Source organism: Taudactylus pleione, unplaced genomic scaffold (assembly GCF_031769625.1).
Source record: "Taudactylus pleione unplaced genomic scaffold, aTauple2 ptg000184l, whole genome shotgun sequence".
NCBI classification, from domain to species: Eukaryota; Metazoa; Chordata; class Amphibia; order Anura; family Myobatrachidae; genus Taudactylus; species Taudactylus pleione.
Genome location: NW_028284586.1, coordinates 12,289,461 through 12,309,645, shown reverse-complemented (window position 1 = coordinate 12,309,645; position 20,185 = coordinate 12,289,461). Strand labels below are relative to the sequence as shown.

At 46.0% G+C, this 20,185-nt stretch overlaps 1 protein-coding gene across 4 annotated transcripts in view; it reads left to right on the top strand.

The window, feature by feature from the left end:
- LOC148519746 (BOS complex subunit NOMO3-like) overlaps positions 1–19,761 on the top strand; it is a 94,742-nt gene extending 74,981 nt beyond the window's left edge. For all 4 annotated transcript variants that reach the window (XM_088476183.1, XM_088476182.1, XM_088476185.1 and 1 more), the window contains exons 29-31: positions 6,488–6,607; positions 7,765–7,857; positions 19,255–19,761. In XM_088476183.1, the coding sequence (XP_088332309.1) occupies positions 6,488–6,607; positions 7,765–7,857; positions 19,255–19,386 (345 nt within the window). In that variant the 3' untranslated portion in view covers positions 19,387–19,761. The remainder of the gene's footprint in view (positions 1–6,487; positions 6,608–7,764; positions 7,858–19,254) is intronic.
- The last annotated feature ends 424 nt before the right edge of the window (positions 19,762–20,185 follow it).

Below are 20,185 nucleotides of genomic sequence, written 5' to 3'. Positions count from 1 at the left end.
GGTGGCGTCTGTCGGCTCCTTATGAGGATGACGAGGGGACGTCTGATGATGGGGAGATTCTGGATCCTTATGATCAGGAACCTCTCCATGCTAAGGACGCTGATGCTAAGTCCAAAGTATATATTCCTGGACTTATTCGGGCGGTCAGCACAGCCTTGGTGATTGAGGACGAAGTTCCCCCAGCGGCTAAATCTAAGTATGCCTTTTTCAAAGATGTGAAGGGCGATGCCACAGTCTTTCCTCTTTCGGGTCAGTTGGTGGACCATTTAGAGGAGGCTTGGAAACAGCCTGGCAAAAGATACCAGCCGCAGAGACGCCTGGCGGTGGCTTATCCGTTCGCGGATAATTATTTTGCAAAGTGGGAATCCCCTCCACAGGTGGATTCTCACGTGACCCGTCTTGTCCGTAGTGCCACATTGCCGATGCCATCCATGTCCTCCCTTAAGGATGCTACGGACCGCAAGGTGGAGATCTGCCTGAAGTCCGCTTATTCCCTTGTGGGGGGGGCAGCACGGCCGGCTATGGCCATTTGCTGGGTTGCCAGAGCGATGGAGCGCTGGGCGGATTCATTAGAGGCTTCTTTTGATTCCGACTGTCCGGCCGAACAGGCGGAGTTGATTGGCAATCTCCGTGATTCGGCCACCTACATCAACGAGGCGGCCCTAGACATTAGTACTCTGGTGTCTAGGATTTCTTCAGCAGCGGTAGCTGCCCGTCGCACCTTGTGGCTGCGATCCTGGAAGGCGAACGCAGATTCCAAAAAGGGTCTGGAGGCGTTACCGTTTACCGGAGAAGTTCTCTTCGGTCCGGATCTGGATAAGATTGTGGCCACGCTGGCGGCAGCCAAATCGGCTTGTCTCCTGTCGGCCGCTGCTCCTTCTGGTTCTGGACCTTCGTCCTTTCGTTCATCTAGGGCCCAGGGCAGGCCCAAACCACAGTCGTTTCCTCGACAGGCTGGCCCTAAGAAATCGGTCAAGCCCCGGAAGCAGACATGGAGTACCAGACGTCTGGCCCCCAAGCCAGATGACAAGCCTGCGGCCTGACGGTCCGGGCCTCCCTTTGGGGGATCCCAGGGTGGGAGGCCGCCTGCTGCAGTTCGCCCAGTGTTGGTCGACCACTACGACAGACACTTGGGTTCTGGAGGTGGTCTCCCACGGGTACGCCCTCTCCTTCCGGCACAGACCCCCGGCTCGATTCTTCACCACGGGTCTACCATCAGACCGGAACAAGGCTACGGAGCTGCGGAAGGTATTGCACACTATGCTCCAGGCTGGAGTTATAGTGCCTGTTCCATTCTCCCAGAGGGGCCAGGGTTTCTATTCAAATCTATTTTTGGTACAGAAACCCAATGGGTCGTATTGTCCGATTCTCAACCTCAAAGCACTCAACAGGTCTTTGCGGGTACCGAAGTTTCGGATGGAGACCCTACGGTCCATCATTCTGGCGCTGGAACCTGGGGACTACATGGTGTCATTGGACATACAGGACGCTTACCTGCATGTCCCTATTCTTTTGCGCCATCAACAGTTCCTCAGGTTTGCAATCCGCAGCAACCACTTCCAGTTTCGGGCGTTACCTTTTGGCCTGGCGACAGCACCACGGGTTTTCACCAAGGTGATGGCGGTCATGGCGGCTTCTCTGCGGCTGCAGGGAGTCCGCATGTTGCCGTACTTGGACGACCTGTTATTGGTGGCAGGATCTCCAGAGCTCCTGTTACGCCACTTGGACCTGACCATTGCACTGCTGCAACGGCACGGCTGGCTAATCAACTGGCAGAAGTCCACTCTAATCCCGTCTCGGAGGATTCTGCATCTGGGAGCCTTATTGGACTCGGGACAGCAAAGGATCTTCGTGCTTTACAGTGAAGGGTGCGCAGTTGTCTGCACAGCCGCCGGGTGTCCCTACACTCGGCGATGAGGTTACTGGGCTCCATGGTGTCGGTGTTCGACATGGTGGAATACGCCCAGTTTCACTCCAGACCCCTGCAGCACCTGATCCTGTCCAAGTGGAACGGGCTGCCTCAGTCTCTGAAGTCCCAGACGATTGTGCTCACCCCGGAAGTTCGCCTGTCCCTTGCTTGGTGGTTACAGACGACCCACCTCAACAAGGGACGTCCGTTGTGGGTTCCAACTTGGGTCCTGTTGACAACGGACGCCAGTCTTCGGGGCTGGGGAGCGGTTTTGGTCCACACTTGTTCCAGGGCAGGTGGACGCCGACTGAAGCGGAGCTTCCCATAAATATCTTGGAAATCCGTGCGGTCTTCAATGCTCTCCAGCAGGCACATCGGTTTCTCCAAGGTCACCCGGTACAGGTCCAGTTGGACAACGCTACCACCGTGGCCTACATAAACAGGCAAGGAGGAACCCGCAGTCGGGCGGCTCTCGTAGAGGTCTCTCGGATCCTGGTTTGGGCGGAGCGCAATCTTCCGGCCATATCAGCGGTCTTCATCCCGGGAGTGCTAAATTGGGAGGCGGACTTTCTAAGTCGCCAGGACGTTCATCCGGGGGAATGGTCCCTGCACCCGGACGTTTTTCAACTGCTGGTGGACAGGTGGGGTCTTCCAGAGATCGACCTCATGGCGTCCCGGCACAACAACAAGTTGCCGGTGTACGGGTCTCGCACAAGAGACGAAGGGGCGTCTCTGGTGGATGCTCTGTCCGTCCGGTGGACGTTCCGGTTCACATACCTGTTCCCTCCGGTCTCCCTTCTTCCACGGGTAATCCGGAAATTCAAACAGGAAGGAGGGACGCTCCTGTTGATAGCTCCCGCGTGGCCCAGACGGCACTGGTTCTCAGACCTTCAGGGTCTGTCCGTGGTCAGTCCTCTGCGGTTGCCGCTACGACCGGACCTTCTGTCTCAGGGTCCTTGTCTTCACCCGGACCTGACTCTGCTGTCTTTGACGGCGTGGCTGTTGAGACGGCCATGCTGAGGTCCCGGGGGTTTTCCAGCTCTGTGGTGCGTACCATGTTGCGAGCTCGGAAACCGTCTTCCGCGAGGATATACCATCGCGTGTGGCATACGTTCTTCCAGTGGTGTCGACCGAGAGGTTATGCACCGCGGGAGTTTCGTCTGACTCGGATTCTCGCCTTCCTACAAGCGGGACTAGATCATGGGCTTCGCCTTGCTTCTTTGAAGGTACAGGTTTCGGCCCTGTCTGTATGGTTTCACCGTAGGATTGCTACAATCCCGGATGTGCGCACCTTTATGCAAGGTGTTGTCCGCATTCAGCCGCCCTTTGTTCCACCTGTGGCGCCTTGGGATTTGGCTGTGGTCCTGTGGGCTCTCCAAGGACTGCCGTTTGAACCACTGGGCTCAGTGGATCTTAAATGGCTAACAGCTAAGACTGTTTTCCTTCTGGCTATTGCTTCGGCCAGACGTGTTTCTGAGTTAGGGGCCCTTTCTTGTAGACCCCCTTTCTTGGTTTTTCATGGGAACAGGGCAGTGCTCCGCACTGGGCCTGAGTTTCTTCCCAAAGTTGTTTCCCAGTTTCATGTTAACGAGGAAATCGTTGTTCCGGCCTTTAACTCACCGGGTCTTTCCGTGGGTGAGGCCTCTTTGGATGTTGTGCGGGCCTTAAGGACTTATGTTGACCGCACTTCTTCGTTTAGGAAGTCGGACGCTTTGTTTGTCCTCTATGGCTTCCGTAAAAAGGGTTGGCCTGCTTCAAAGCAAACTTTGGCAGCCTGGATCCGTATGGCTATTTCTGAAGCTTATCTTCATGAAGGCCTGCCGGTTCCTCCTTCTGTGAAGGCTCATTCCACTAGGTCTGTGGGTCCTTCGTGGGCAGCTCGACGTGGTGCCTCTGCAGTCCAGATCTGCAAGGCTGCTACGTGGTCCTCTGTCCATACCTTCGTGAGGTATTACAGGTTTGACACCTTCGCCTCTCAGTATGCTTCCTTCGGGCGGCGGATTCTCCTTTCTGCACAGGAGCGTCCCCACCCTTAAAGGATACTGCTTTGGGACATCCCCAAGGTATCCTGTGGATACCCTATGGACCCTGAAGTAGAAAATATGAGATATGGTAAGAACTTACCCTTGTTATCTCTATTTCTACGAAGTCCATAGGGTTCCACAGGACTCCCGCCCTGTCGCACCTGTGCTGCAGATGGGCTTTGCTCTGGTCACCGGTTTTCCATCTCCCTCTGGTGAGAATGTGATTCTTGTATGTGTCCAGATCTTTGTTCTCTCTCTTCCTTCTCCTCCTCCGGCCTATGGCTTGGTAACTAACTGAGATGCCTTGGCTCGGGGGCGGGGTATAGGAGGGGGACCTAGTGCATCCTGGGAGGCTGAAAGCTTAACTCTTTGGTGCCCGATGACTGACGTCACACCTATACCCCAAGGTATCCTGTGGAACCCTATGGACTTCGTAGAAATAGAGATAACAAGGGTAAGTTCTTACCATATCTCATATTATTAAAAATACCAATGGCAGAACAAAACCTCAAACTACAGATGTGTCCTCAATCAGTATAGCTGCAGTCGGTCCGAACAGCTCCTCTCAGTGCCAGATCCTGTGCTACACTGGTAGCACCGGGCGTCTTTTTTGCAGAAAATGCGTCTTAGTCCCAATGCAATGTGACTAGGGTGCACCATGAGACTGTTCTGATTAATTTGATATGTGACACTTGTATATCTGTGTGCAGCAGCCACAGCTTTGTCAGGTTCCATTGTGCTTCGTATATAATATACAATGGTCGTATATCAAATAATCAGTAAAGTCTCTTGGTGCTTCCTAGTGACATCGCGTTGCATTTTCAACAAAAAAAGACACCTGACATGAGAAGGGTTGCAAGGGACCTGGCGGCTCACTCGTGCCAGGCATCTCGTGCAGTGTGGCATATTGAGGCTAGATGTATGGGGTCATATCTGTACTGTCCTGAATAAACAATTTTAATAGGTATAAAATCCTCCCTGTAGTATAAACAATAATTAATAAAAAAATGTATACTGCAACGCATTTCAAGGGGCCTAGCTGCTTCCTCAGGCAGTGACCGTGAATGAGGGTAGTCAGATAAATAGCAGAATATATATGGGCCATTTGTTAATGAAGCGAATATTGTTACATACTGTAATCATTGAAATCGCAGTGTCAGTAATAAATGCAAGAAAGGTTTATAAAATAAAAATAGGGGGAAACCTAGTGTGGGATGGATAAAAATTGCATAAAGGTGTATGCAAATATACGGGAAATAAATTAAAAATAAAGTTTGGAGAGAACCATAGAGTAGAAGATCTGATCTATTTCTATGATCCTTTATATCCACAGTATTGGATACAGTTGTACACTATGTTATAGGCCGTCCATAATGTGCGAGTTCTCTCAAAACATACCTGTTTGTATAAAGTAAATATGCAAGAAGATGGTCCTTTTAATGACACAAATTTAGCAAAAAAAGTAGCATCATAATAGCCAAAAGGTAGCATGCTACTAGTGAAATCAACATTGCTGGCTATCCATAAGACTATCAATCCCATGGTAATGGATAACTGACGGCTAATCGTGGAAAACTCATGTGATACATATAGAGTGATCTATGACCTATAGTGCATGACATTTCACTTTTAGCCGCATTGTCAAAAATGTTGATTAGTTTTCACACTGGATACTTCCATTTAAGGGTATCCTATTGGCGTCGCCCATACATAAATAATATGAGCCCCTACACTGGCACTATAATACATATAGGCGACTCAGCAGACCACTGGGGTGTACGACATCTGTACATCATTGTGTGACTGAGTCTGAATCTGTGTTAGAAGGGCACTGAAGCAGCAGCTGCAGTTTTCTCTCACGTCAAGTTACATTGTGCTTCTTCTGTGACGGTGTACATGTGTATAACAAATGCCTGTGCGTCTAGAATCGCAGCCTAGCATCTCTGGTACACTGTGAGCGGCTTTTTGATGTGACTGCATGGGACTAATTTGCAACATTTTCAAAAAGTTACAGTACACTACTCGTCACAAAGAGTCTCCGATGCACCAGGCGTCTCACGCAATATGGTATAAAGATGCCCAGTGTATGAGGACGTGTCTATATATAGATAATATAAGTATGTGTATATTTATATATTCTAGTAATTTACAACTCATGTGGCCTTTCAGTTGAATAGTAATTGTTGACCTCGCAACACTTTGTAAGATTCTATTCATGAACCAGCAGTTAATGATAACCTGTAATTCTGTATTATATATATTGTTTCAGACAGTAAATGTCTGTCTCACCATGCTATGTACACACTACATATGACAAGAGTGTTGCCTGTTTGATAAGGCCAAGGCATAGATCATTGATCCATACGATAGATGTGACTTCCATAGTCACTGAAGAGCAGTACATGCATGAAGCATGTACTATGTTACACACTGCTCTTTTTGTGAGTGTGTGTCAGAGTAAGGTGAGTGATGGGTGCATTTTAACACTCTAATGCCATTATACAGATAAATAACATTTTACTATTTGCTTTCTTTCCCCCTCTCTCCAACTTAGACCTATGTTGTACAGCTGGATTCTACCCTACCAAAGTCTCAGTATGACTACACCCTGCCCCAGATTTCCTTCAGCACACAGGGATACCACAAACACATAACTCTGATGTTCAACCCTACAGTAAGTCTTACATCATTATTCCTGTTTCATCATCATTTGTTTTCTGGAAATCATTACTGCTTCCCATAGATTAGTCATGTATGCTCATTGTACAAACATAACCCTAGACCAGTGGTCCCAAAACTTTTTCGAATCACGGCGCCCTAGAGTATCAGCATTTTTTCCATGGCAGCCCTGGGCCAAAAGTTTCTTATTGAGAAATGCAGCAAAAATGAAATGAAGTAAATTGTGCCTATATGTCACCCCTAGGGTCAGTTATGTGGTGGCTGACAGGGCTGCGCTTCTTTTTGTCCACAAATTTTTTGGCAGTCATTAGCACTGGTTTTGCCTATCACACTGACAAAAAAAATCATTTTATTTGGTACTGGACCATCAACCTGAGACACCCCTGCAAGTTCCCTGAGGCACCCCAGGCTGCCACGGCACCCAGTTTGGGAACCACTGCCCCAGACCATCTCTTTGATTTGGAGCAGTCTGGAAATTATACAATAACATTTATACTAACATAACATAATATGTTGAGGCTCTGACCTTCCATTTAATCTACCGTCTGTTTGACACCTTTTGACTCCTGATTAATAAATTCCATTTAATCCCATCAAGAACAAATGTGGTTTGTACTCCTATGACAAGACCATTTTTAATAAGTTCTGCGCTGTCTTTAACTGTTACATTCATTAGAAGTGACTTATTAAATTAAAAAGGAAAGTAAATACTACAGAAGGCAGCTTGGAAATGGGAGGGAACAGAATTATAAGGGGGGGCGGGCCGGTGGCAAATTACAGCACATATGTAAAAATGTAACTAAATGCCCAGAAGGCATTATATAGCAGCTCAAATACGGGTAATTATAAATATGTGTTGTTTAGACATGCTACACAACATAAGAAGGTTCAAGAAGTAGGATTTGGGCATTAGATGAAAAACATTTATGCAATGGATATATAAAATTGTGTCTACAACTTTAAGGGTACCCAGCAATCTCTTACTTTCTTACTTTTCGTTATGTTGTTTAGGATCATTAGTCTGCTGTATAGCACTGCCAGATTTTACTTTTGTAAAGGTGGCGGGGATAAGGAAATGTTCTAACCTAAATACATTTGTCTGTATACTATTGTGCATATATCTTTATAATCATCCTTTTGTTTTACTTGCAGAGAAAATTACCTGAGCAAGATGTTGTCCAGGGCTCGTATCTTGCACTTCCTTTGACCTTGCTGCTGCTTTTTGCTGGCTACAAGTATGACAAGGTAAGTCCATCTGCTTTGCTTCCCTTTGCATAGTGCATTATTAGTGTAATAGGTGGCACAATCTGAGAGCTACTTAAACTGTACATAGACAGCCAGTGTTTGCAGGGTGTACGGCTTCTCAGCAGCCTGAGATTTTAGGGTCATTGTCACATTCTGGACAGATGGTGGACACTTGATGCCTTCCTATACTGGTTAGTTGCGCCATTACGGGGCTATTGCTTCTGTGTGCCAGTATGCTATTGCTGCCCTTCCAAATTGGAAAATGTATTAACATCAAGCCTATTGTACCCAGTTGCAGCAAGAAATCATATAAAATGTAAAACCTTGCTGAGTTTTAAAGGATAAGTAGAAATTTGCCTCAAACCTGAACTGTAAAGCCCTCCTAATAGAAGGATAATGCATTACTAAATATTACTTATCTAGGTGCAAGTTTTTATTAGTTGCGTCAAGTTTTGCTTTCCCGCTTTTGGATCTGTCTTCCACACATGATCTCAATTGCCAGTAATATTTGTAGACAATTAATGCTAGTTTCATTTGTTGTGCTCGTGTCTGCTACAGCTTCATAGGTGAACCGGTTAATATCCCGGCAAAGAGGATGCCGAGGCTTAGAATACCGGTGCCAAAATCCCAACACCTGTCAGAATACCTACTGCTGGCAACTTGAAAATAAGTAGCGGGGGTTAGGCACTAGTGGGGGGGGGTTTAGGTTTAGGGTGCGGGATGGAGGAGGTTAGGTTTAGATATTAGGGGGAGGGGTTAGACTTAGGCACCGTGGTGGGAGGCTTAGGGGTAGGAGAAGGGTCAGGATACCTACATAGAGGTGTCTGTATACTAAACCTGTCGGAATGTTAGAGTCGGGATTTTGACTGTCCGGATCCCGAGCGCCGGCATCCCGTACCCCCTTAATAGTGGTGCTCATTGACCATCTCTAATTATAAATTAACAAAGCACTGTCATTCACCACTGTGCATGAGCGAGGATCAATATTCAGTCTGCCAGCACTTTTATGGGGTCATTATAGGCAACTAGTACAAATATGAGAAGCTTAGCCAAACCTTACAGGGAGCTCATCCTGTGCTCTAACTAATGAAGCATTAAAGCAAGCAAATTTTACGGTACAGTTATCCTTATCGGTAGGGCTCTGGTTTTGCTACAACTGGACTTGTCCTTTTAAAGCAGGCTACTGAAACGGCATACAATTTAATGCTGAGATCTTTTATTTTTATATAACTGACTTTGTTTGGAGACTTTGGAATTTAGTGTAGGCCATCAAAGCAAACAAATCTGCCCTTCGTGTTTAGTCAGACTATAAAAAGAGAGTAATAGATGACTGCGCTTTCCTGAAACTGTAGGGTCTAGTTAAATACACTGTAGCAGTAATTTCTCATTACGATACTGACCTTTTAGTGTATTGATGGTAATTGCTTAGCAGCCTGAAAAATGACCACTGTGTTTCTATGGTCTCATTACATAAGAAATCTGATATGCCAGTGAGATCTGCACTACTATCCGTCACGCTTTCTTTACCCGACATGTGTAAATAGTTTTTGGCTGAAGAATAGGTCAGACTGCCAGGCACTGCAAAGTCGGGACAGATCCAACTCTTGAGTTTTATGTGTTTTTTGATTTTAGATATTTGAGAGCATTTTACTTTTTATTGTTTTGGTTTAAGCGTTTGTTTTTTTTTGCCTGCATCAAAGTAGCAGTCACCTATCCCACACTCTGCCTATACATATTAAGCTGCCCAATTGCTAAAGCACTAGTCCATTTTCTATGCAGTTTCCACATTGATCAGAATTGAAGCATGATTTATTTAGATTTATCTTCATGCTAACCTTTCGTGCTTGCACTATCCCTCCTGTGCTCGCTCTATAACCACTTGCTTCTGGGAGGTGTATTTAACTAGTTCAGTCCTACTATGGCTGAATCCTCCTCACTGCTTTCTTTAGATCAGGGTTTCTGGGAAGTAGGTGAAATGTTGACATATGGGGCTCAATCCAGGACATCCTGGGATGTATTAATTTAACAGTAGGTCACAGAAACACAGCAGGCTTAGAAAGAGCAGTAGCTTTAGTAATAGTGATGTTATAGCTCATAACAGTTGTTATAAACAACCCCACTTTAAGATAGTAGATGCTACACACTTACATGTGGCTCTTTTGCTATCTATAACAAATTTACACAAACATGTTGGCAAGAAGTAATATAGGCTCCCTTTTAACCAGTTCAGGGTGATTTGGTTATTCTTCTCTTAAATCAGTCTGGACTATGCTTTTAGTTTAACATTATCTTTAGTGGCAGCCTGGATGTGTTATTGTCACCCCTGTCCAAGCTCTGCCAGGGTAAGCATGGCTAGGCCCTTTCTCCTATCTGGATTCAACAAGTCTGGATGATTTAATTTTTAATCTCCTGCCCAAATTTCTCTCTCCAGGCACTCATCGGGGGAGACTGAAGTCCGTACACTCTGTAGTGGAGCAGGAAGCTTGGGCACTTTAAAAACTTTAAACGCAGGCTTCCCTTCTATACCCCTGGCTGCCTGGGATACCTCAGTTTAGATTACGAACCCATTGGAGCCAGACATCCTATTGTAGTAGTATTTCTGTTTAAAACATTCCTCTTTTTTGTTCTTTAAACTATGGCATTCCACAGCCAAAGCTGGGGATGACTGTGATGGGATCGGAAGTGACTGTTGCGCTGCCACAGTTTAATACCATCACCAGGTCTTACATGGCGAATAGGTAGGTGCATGGTGCCTGGGGCAGTTGAGCAACCTCTGCAGGGTTGCTCCACATTACACATGCGGGTTGCTGGATTTTCCATCCCCATAGGAATTTCCCAGCAGTTCAGGCACAGCAGTCATTTCCAGGGAGCAGCTGGCAGCAGCAACTCACTCTCCACACCCTCTTATTTGCAGGGCTATTCTCAGTATTTGGCCTGTGTCTCACTTGCAATTTAGCCCTGAAATGGTGGAGCAAATCTCAACCACAATTGTGGCGCAGTCTATAACAGAGCTCCCACAGATCGCCGTTGTCTTTTTTTTTAGTTTGTTCTCTCCCGAGATGTAATGGGTAGCGATATTGTTTCATCTGGGGTCTTGGACCAACCCCCTTGGCCTCTGTTTCCTCAGCACCTGATAATCCATCTAGGTCTCTGGGAATGGCGCAGTCATCTCCTGCAACTGCCCGCTTCCTTTCCTGACACCACTTCTGGATTAGGGAAGTCACAGTTTGAGCCTCCTCGCTGTTTATATATAAGAGAAGCTGTTTCCTTTCCATCTCCTGCTCAGTTGCAGGACCTGATAGTTGATGTGTGGGCCACACATGATAGAAAGTATCAAGAGTCCTGTAAACTGCAATCTTTTATTCTCTTCCCTAGTAATTTACATAAAAATGGGAATCCCCACCTAAGGCCACTACCATCTCTATTTCAAACTACCTTACAAGATAGGAAGATTGATACTGCTTTTAAAACGGTTTACACCGTGTCAGGGACTTCACTTAAACTCAAACTCAACTTTGCTTCGACTAGGGTAAACAAGACTGTAGTGCAGTATCTGGAACAATTGGCTGGGAGCCTAGGCTTTCATAGACTGTTTAGATAAGCAACGAGTGTCACCCTCTGAGCTGCAGGAAATCCAATCTGCTAACCGGGGTGAATTCTCCAGGCTTGTTGTAGACTCGTGTTTTGGAGACAACTCCAACTATATAGGCTTATGTGTGGATCCTCAGTTACACGTTCATCCTGATTCCTTACCAGTGGATGATCTTCCTGGGCATACTGTTTGCCACTGTTAGCAGAGGACAGGTTTTACCCGGTACAGGGAATGGTGAGGTACCTTTTGGCTAGCAGGTGAATGTCTGTATGAATATCCTTTGCAAGACTGTTTGCCACTGTTAGCAGAGGACAGGTTTTACCCGGTACAGGGAATGGTGAGGTACCTTTTGGCTAGCAGGTGAATGTCTGTATGAATATCCTTTGCAAGACGATGTCCTGTTTAATGCAGTGCAATTTGCATAGTTACATTTGTAGGCCTTCCAGATCTAATTGATTTTGAAATAGAAACACTTCAGATTGCCCCAAGTGATCCATTTCTTACTCTGCTGGTAATTGCACCTTTGGTTGTGCAGCATGAAGTTTCTGCTGAGCAGAAGTATTGGGTGGCCAGCTAGTCTTTTGTGAAATTTTAATAAAATATTTTCCTTAAGCAAATAATAAACACTGTAGTCACCCTGCTTTATACTTGAAATCCGAAATGTAAATTTATTATTGTTGGTGTACTACCTACATCCATCATTCTAATCCTAACACCACCATTTCCCCAAATAGTACCCGGGTGGCTATCTTCTGATAGTACCCGGGTGGCTATCTTCTGATAGTACCCGGGTGGCTATCTTCTGATAGTACCCGGGTGGCTATCTTCTGATAGTACCCGGGTGGCTATCTTCTGATAGTACCCGGGTGGCTATCTTCTGATAGTACCCGGGTGGCTATCTTCTGATAGTACCCGGGTGGCTATCTTCTGATAGTACCCGGGTGGCTATCTTCTGATAGTACCCGGGTGGCTATCTTCTGATAGTACCCGGGTGGCTATCTTCTGATAGTACCCGGGTGGCTATCTTCTGATAGTACCCGGGTGGCTATCTTCTGATAGTACCCGGGTGGCTATCTTCTGATAGTACCCGGGTGGCTATCTTCTGATAGTACCCGGGTGGCTATCTTCTGATAGTACCCGGGTGGCTATCTTCTGATAGTACCCGGGTGGCTATCTTCTGATAGTACCCGGGTGGCTATCTTCTGATAGTACCCGGGTGGCTATCTTCTGATAGTACCCGGGTGGCTATCTTCTGATAGTACCCGGGTGGCTATCTTTTGATAGTACCCGGGTGGCTATCTTTTGTTAGAACTGAGGCTTGAACAATCAGGAGATCTTTGACAATAGTGTTTTTTGTATTAAAAGGGGGGTGCCGGGATTGAAAATAACATATTCTCCTGATTAGGTGAGGTAGACATTATTCACCTTTAAACGTATTCCAAATTTCACATTGCCTGTTGCATGCTAAATAAAAGCATAGCATGAACAGCAGTGGTTAGCATTGCTGACTCACAGCACGAGGGTCATGGTTCCACTTCCAACCAGGGTGCTATGTGTGTGGAGTTTGTGTGGGTTTCCTCCCACACTTGGCTTCTGACAAAATTACCCCGTGTGTTTGTGTCTATACGAAAAACCTGTTCCTTTATATAATAGTATTAGGTCAGGTTACAGGACTTTCTTCTTCGGGTTCCATAGGGTCCACAGGAATTACCTTTTTGGTATGTGGTTGGAGTGATCCAGGCACCAAACCGTTAAAAGCTTTAGCTCACAGGATGCACTGGGGCCTTCTCCATATATACCCCCCCCCCCCCCCCCTGGCTACAGGCACTCACTTTGTTTGTTCTGACGCCAGGGACAGTAAAAGGTGGTGGCCATGTAAAGCCAGAGCACCCAGTTTGTAGCCATACAGCCTAAGGGAGGTGGCAGCCCAGACGCTGGCCAGAGACAAGGTTTCCCTCGTCTGGGTTGCTTCTCCCTGCTTCCCTGTCATATGAGACGCCCAGAGACCACTTTCAGGTGCTCTACTATAGCTGCGAATCTCAGAAGGTTTGGTCAGTCTCCCTGTATACCTCTCCTGTATACCTGGCCAGGTTATACAGCGCTCAATATCCTACTAAGCTTTTGTGCTTCGTAGTTGACGAAGAGCCTATTGTGTGTGTGTGTGTGTGTGTGTGTGTGTGTGTATATATATATATATATATATATATATATATATATATATATATGATATATATATATATGATATATATATATATATATATATATATATGATATATATAATCTCTTTGCATTGTATGTGACTTATGTAAGGTCTGCTGTGTGTTATACAGCCTTTTTTTTCTGAATAACTGTCAGTTATAACTATCACTGCTATTTCTCCTCATGACCCTCTGCTACAGGTGTGTGGGTTATTTTGGGGGTGAACACGGTCACATTGTATTGTAGTTGCATAACATTGTATTGTTTTATGTCTAAAGATAAAAAGAAATAGGAGGTTGAAGCCCCTGTGCTGGTTTCATGTACGGCCTGTAAGGCGGCTAGTCCCCTCAGGATTTCATAGAAGATGGATTATGTGGTCTCTGTTATAAGGAGTCACCACATAAGTCCAGCCTACCGGCTGGACTGATGTGCTGACTCCTTATAACAGGGGGCAGGAACCCCCTTGGGCTTCTTTTTGGCACAGGTTGTGAATCGTTTCTCTACACCCATGCCGACCCCTACTATGGGGTTCCCTCAGCAGCTACAACCTACTATGTTTATGCATCCGTCCCGGGTGGATGTTTATGCCCACTCAAGCCAGAGTATGGCTCCGTCCCCTGATGTATTTCGGCAAATGCTGCAAGCAGGCATGCTGGTAGTGCCTAAAACCAGAAGGCGGTCAGCTTCTTCTGATCAGTCTGTCCAGCCTGCAGATTCTGATGCATCTTCAGATGAATTTGAAGAGGTACAGGGCTCCTCTCAGGAGTCTCTCTCAGGAGAGGAGGACAATCTGGCAACAGTGGATGTTCCCTCTTTAATTAGGGTGGTCAAAACGATTTTAAACATAGATAGTGAAGAGACAGAACCAAGGAAGGGTCAGGTGTTCAAGCGCCAGAGGGTCGTAAAAGCTGAGTTTTCTAAATCTGATCAACTCTCTGAACTTATGGGGGAAGCATGGAGTTCTCCGGATAGACTATTCCATGTTACAAAGAAGGTTACATCTTTATCCCTCCCACCTGACAAATGCGCTAGGTGGGAAGTTCTGCCGACTGTGGATGCTCATATAGCACATCTGGTTAAGAGCGCCACATTGCCCATATGATCTGCATCCTCCCTTAAGGATTCCGCAGATAGAAGACTTGAAGCAGTGTTCTTCCCAAGGCTGTTTTCTGCGGGCGCATCGCCCGGTAGAAACAGTCTACTGCCCTGCACTTCCCCCCGCCCCAGTGTACCGCATTCCCGGTCACCCTCAATGTGTACTTGTTGACACGAATGCCGGATGCGATGCCAAGCTGCACCAACGTCACGTTCTTCACATTGGAGGCTCTGTGTCCGCCGGCAATAAGGACATGTTAGTGAAGGTTCCAGGTGACGGGACAGGGTGCATTGTGGCGGGGTATGTGCTGGTCAGGGGAGAGTGCCGAGCAGGGGATATGGCATTGGTGTGGGGGGTAGTTGTCCATCACAGTGCAGGGGCGGTGTCAGGCTTGAGGGCAAAGATCCCTCCTGTATAATAGTTCAGATGGGATCAGTCACCTGAACTGATTAAAGAGAGCCTGCAAGTGGGGCCAGTATCTGTAGAGCTGTATAAAAATATATTCTGTGTAGCCTGCAAGTGGGGACAGTATCTGGGCTTCTAAAAAGAAGAGAATATTAATATGGGTATCTAAAGCCATTGAAGAATGGACAGGGGCACTGGAAAATACTCTTCCGGTGGCTTCTATAGATCAGCTGACGATCATCTCCTATATCAAGGAGGCAGCCTCCTATCTGGGAGAGGCGGCATTAGATGCTGGTATTCTGGTTTGTAAGGCATCAGCTGCCTCAGTTGTTGCTCACAAAGCCCTATGGTTAAGGGACTGTAAAGCAAATGCAGGGTCCAAAAAGGCTTTGGAATCCCTGCCGTATACAGGAGGCATTCTGTTTGGCACAGAATTGGTTAATATTGTAGCTACTTTGGCGGCTTCCAAGGCAGCTGGTCTGCCTTCAACGACTACCCCTAGGCCTAGTCAGTCGTCATTTTGTCCCTTTCGCCAGCAAGGAAAGCATAAGGTATGTCTTCCTTTAGACAACAGAGTTCTCATACAAACGAAGAGATCTTGGGAAAAGTGGTCTCTCGAGGGTATGCCCTTACTTTCTGGAAAAGTCCCCCACAAAGGTTTTTTTGCACAACTCCTCCCTCGGAGTCTGCAAAAGCCTTAGCCCTCCAGCCGGCCATTCTTTCCCTGCTGGATTCAGGGGTAATAATCCCGGTCCCGTTGGATCAACAAAGAAAGGGTTATTATTCCAATCTATTTTTGATCCGGAAGCCCAATGGGTGCCACTGGCCTATTCTGAATTTGAAATTTCTTAAGATTTTTCCGGCTGCCCAAGTTCCGTAAGGAAACTCTTCGGTCAATTGTTCTGGCAATGGAACCGGGGGATTTTGTGGTGTCCTTGGACATTCAGGATCTGCATGTGCCAATTACACCTTTCCACAAAAGGTTTCTGCAGTTTGCGGTTCAGCAGCAACAGTTTCAATTTCAGGTGCTGCCTTTTGGTTTGTCAACAGAGCCAAGGGTCTTTAGCAAGATAATGGCAGTAATGACTGCCTACCTCAGGCATCAGGGAGTCGGAATACTACCATACTTGGACGACCTCCTGATATTGGCACAGTCTCCAGAGGTATTGCAGCATCATCTCAGACTGATGATTGCCTGCCTACACAGACACGGCTGAATCATAAATTGGAAAAAGTAATCGCTTTCTCTAGTACAGCAGATGGTGCATTTAGGTGCACTCCTGGATTCTCTGGCACAAAGGATATTTCTGCCAGGAGACAAGATTGTGGCCCTTCAATTGCGGGTTCGCAGATTTCTCTGCAATCAGACGGTGTCTATCCACTCAGCAATGCAGGTTCTGGGGTCCATGGTGTCTACCTTTGACATGGTGGAATATGCTCATTTCCACTCCAGACCACTTCAACAGCTGATCCTCTCCCAGTGGAACGAGGTGTACCAATTAATAAAATCACAGATGATCTGTCTTTCCGCAGAGGTTCGGCTTTCCCTCTCATGGTGGTTGCAGACATTTCATCTGAACAGTCCCTTCTGGATTCCAGATTGGGTGCTCCTCACTACCGATGCCAGCCTCCGTGGATTGGGTCCAGTGACTGGTCGTCACACCTTTTAGGGAAGATAGACGACCAAGGATGGTCACCTATCCATAAACATCCTGGAACTTCGTGCAGTATTCAGAGCACTCGTTCAGGCACAGGATATACTGAAGGGCAGGTCTGTCCAGATACAGTCCGACAACACGACCGCAATACCCTACCTCAACAATCAGGGAGGCATGCGAAGTCTGGCAGCCATGGCGGAAGTGACAAACATTCTGATCTGGGCAGAATGTCATCTTCCAGCAATCTCGGCAGTATTCATACCCGGAGTCCTCAACTGGGAAGCGGACTTCCTAAGTCGGCAGGATATACACGCCGGGGAATGGGCTCTTCATCCAGATGTCTTTCAGATCCTAGTGAACAAATGGGGACTACCATAGGTAGACCTCAGGCCACAACCGCAATGTCCCCAGCTACCGGTCCAGAATCAGGGATCCCGCAGCCGATTTTGTGGACAATTTCCCTCCTCCCAAGGGTCATCAGGAAATTCAAGCAGGAGGGCAGAACAGTAATAGTGGTAGCCCCTGCTTGGCCCATACGCCATTGGTTCACAGACCTTCAGAGTCCCTCCATAGACACTCCATGGCCTCTTCCTCTAAGGCCGGACCTGTTAACACAGGGTCCCTGCCTGCATCCGGACTTTCCCTGTCTCTTTGATGGCGTGGCTCTTGAATCTTCCATCTTAAGATCCAAGGGTTTTACTACTTCTGTAATTCAGACGATGCTTAGGGCATGGAAGCCCTCCTCTGCCTATCTCTATTACAGGGTTTGGCACTCGTATTTTCAATGGTGTAAGCATAGAAAATATGATCCTGAAGTTTTTAGGGTCTCAGGAGTGCTTGCTTTTCTCCAGGCTGGGTTAGACCGGGGTCTTCGCCTGGCCACCCTGAGGGTTCGGGCATCTGCACTCTCGGGTTGGTTTCAGCAAAGGATCGCTCCCGCTGCCTGGTGTGGACATTTTTTCAGGGTGTTCTGAGGGTTCAGTCTCCCTTTGTTCCTTCGGTAGCGCCGTGGGATTTGTGTTTGGTTCTCAGGGCTCTACAGGCTCCCCCATTTGAACCCCTGAAATCAGTAGACCTTAAGTGGTTGACAGCAAAGATGTTTTTTCTTCTTGCTATCTCCTCTGCCCGCATGGTCTCTGTTTTGGCAGCCCTTTCTTGTCGCTCTCCTTTTTTTATTTTTCATCAGGATAGAGCTGTTTTTCGTACCAGGGCGAATTACCTGCCTAAGGTAGTATCCTGTTTTCATGTAAATGAAGAAATTGTGGTTCCAGTCTTCAGACCTCTCAGTAGGTGAAGCTTCTCTGGATGTGGTGCGGGCCCTATGTATCTTCGTGGATCGCACGAACTCCATTAAGAAATCGGATTCTCTTTTTGTGTTGTATAACTGTCATAAGCGAGGCTGGCCAGCTAACAAACAGACTCTGACAAGATGGCTTCAAATTTCTATATCTCAGGCTTACACACAAGCTGATCTCTCTGTTCCAAACACAGTGACAGCACATTCTACTCGAGCTGTGGGACCCTCATGGGCGTTTCGTCATGGTGCCTCTGCTGAACAATTGTGCAAGGCAGCCACGTGGGCTTTCGTCCACACTTTTCTCAAATTTTACGCATTTGATACTTTTGCCTCTCCGGATGCTTACTTTAGGCGTTGGATTCTCCACACAGGAGGGTCCCCACCCTTAAGGGAACTGGTTTGGGACATCCCCAAGGTAATTCCTGTGGAGCCTATGGAGCCTGAAGAAGAAAATAAGAGTTATGGTATAACATACCTTTTGTTAATTCTTTTTTTATATTTCTTTGATGTCCACAGGGCACCCACCCTAACACACCTGGTGTTATTGGGTAATCTATTTTCTTTTGTATTTCAATTATTCCCTCTTCTTAGAGAGAGTGTTTTTGATGTACAATTGTCCTTACTTCTCCTCTTTCCTTCTCCTGTTTTGGGCTTCATAACAAACTAATTGCCTGTAGCCAGGGGCCAGGTATATATGGAGGAGGACCCAGTGCATCCTGGCAGCTAAAGCTTTTAAATGATTGGTCCCTGGATCACTCCAATAACATACCCCCAAGGTAATTCCTGTGGATCCTATGGACCTCGAAGAAAAATAGTTAACAAAGGTATGTTATACCATAACGCTTATTATTCATATTATATATGGAATTTTAAGAATTTCACCGATAAAATATTGTATTGGCAGATTCCATTTGTTTAATCTTTAACGGAACAGATGCTATGCTAAATACCATCCACTTTTTTGGACTAAAGAAGCTGTATAGTGAATATTCTTTGTTAACTTTAAAAAAAAAAAAAAAAAAGAGTAGACATTTCAAAACCAGTAAATAGAATGAGCAATCACGGTGGAAGAAGCTTTTTTTTTTTATTATTTATTTATATATAGTCCCTTGTCTAATAGTCATTATTTTCTTGTCTCCCCTATCGCCAGTTGGTTCCCCTGCTGCTACAACTGTCAAGTCGTCTGCAAGGAGTACGTGCACTTGGACAGACAGGAGTTGACACCAGTAACCCAGAGGATGCAAAGAGACTTCAGAAAAGACAAAAGACACGGCGGACGTAAAGAAAAGGTACCATGGTGTGAAGTGACATTGAAGTCATGCCTGGACCCTTGGGACATGTTATGAAAATCCTCCTCAGTTTGGAAGAAACTACAGACTACAAATACAGTTTTACAACAGCACGCCATCTTTTTTTTTTTTTTTTTTTAATTAAAATTTGCTTTGGACATTTCGGGTGTAAATAAGATTTATGCAGCCTGATTTATCTCGTATATGAAAATAATTTGACCACTTTTTTGCAATTTTTCCACTGGAAATACTTTATTTTTTATCATCTCTGAAATACTTGATGACTATTGAGACTAACACAAATTAATTTATCTGCATAACTCATTTCCCAGGGAAGCTAAATAAAAAGTGCTTTGTTTGCCTTTTTACCTTGCTATGATATTTTGAGTTTATTTCCCTGAAAATTTGGAACACCGTACTCTGCGTTCCCAGCGTAAGGGCTTTTTCTGAGCTGTACATCCTATATAAAAGCTTGGCGATAATAATGGATTGCCATAAAGTCTGTTCTCGATAGGTGTATTATTCTTCTTTAAAAATGAAGGTGCTTAATATAATGTATGCAGTACTATTTAAGTCTGCATTTTGGTTGTGCCAAAACAATGTGCGTAGTGTGTCCTTATATATAATGGAGTCTTTCTGTACTTTGGAACACCATTCCTAAATTATACTAAATAAATTTAAAAAGAAAAAACCCTCCTTCATTCTCAACCACATTGGGGGTCACTGCTGTACCTTGGGGTATATAGGGGTTTATTACTGGAGCAGGGCACAACTACGCTATAGACTTGTTGG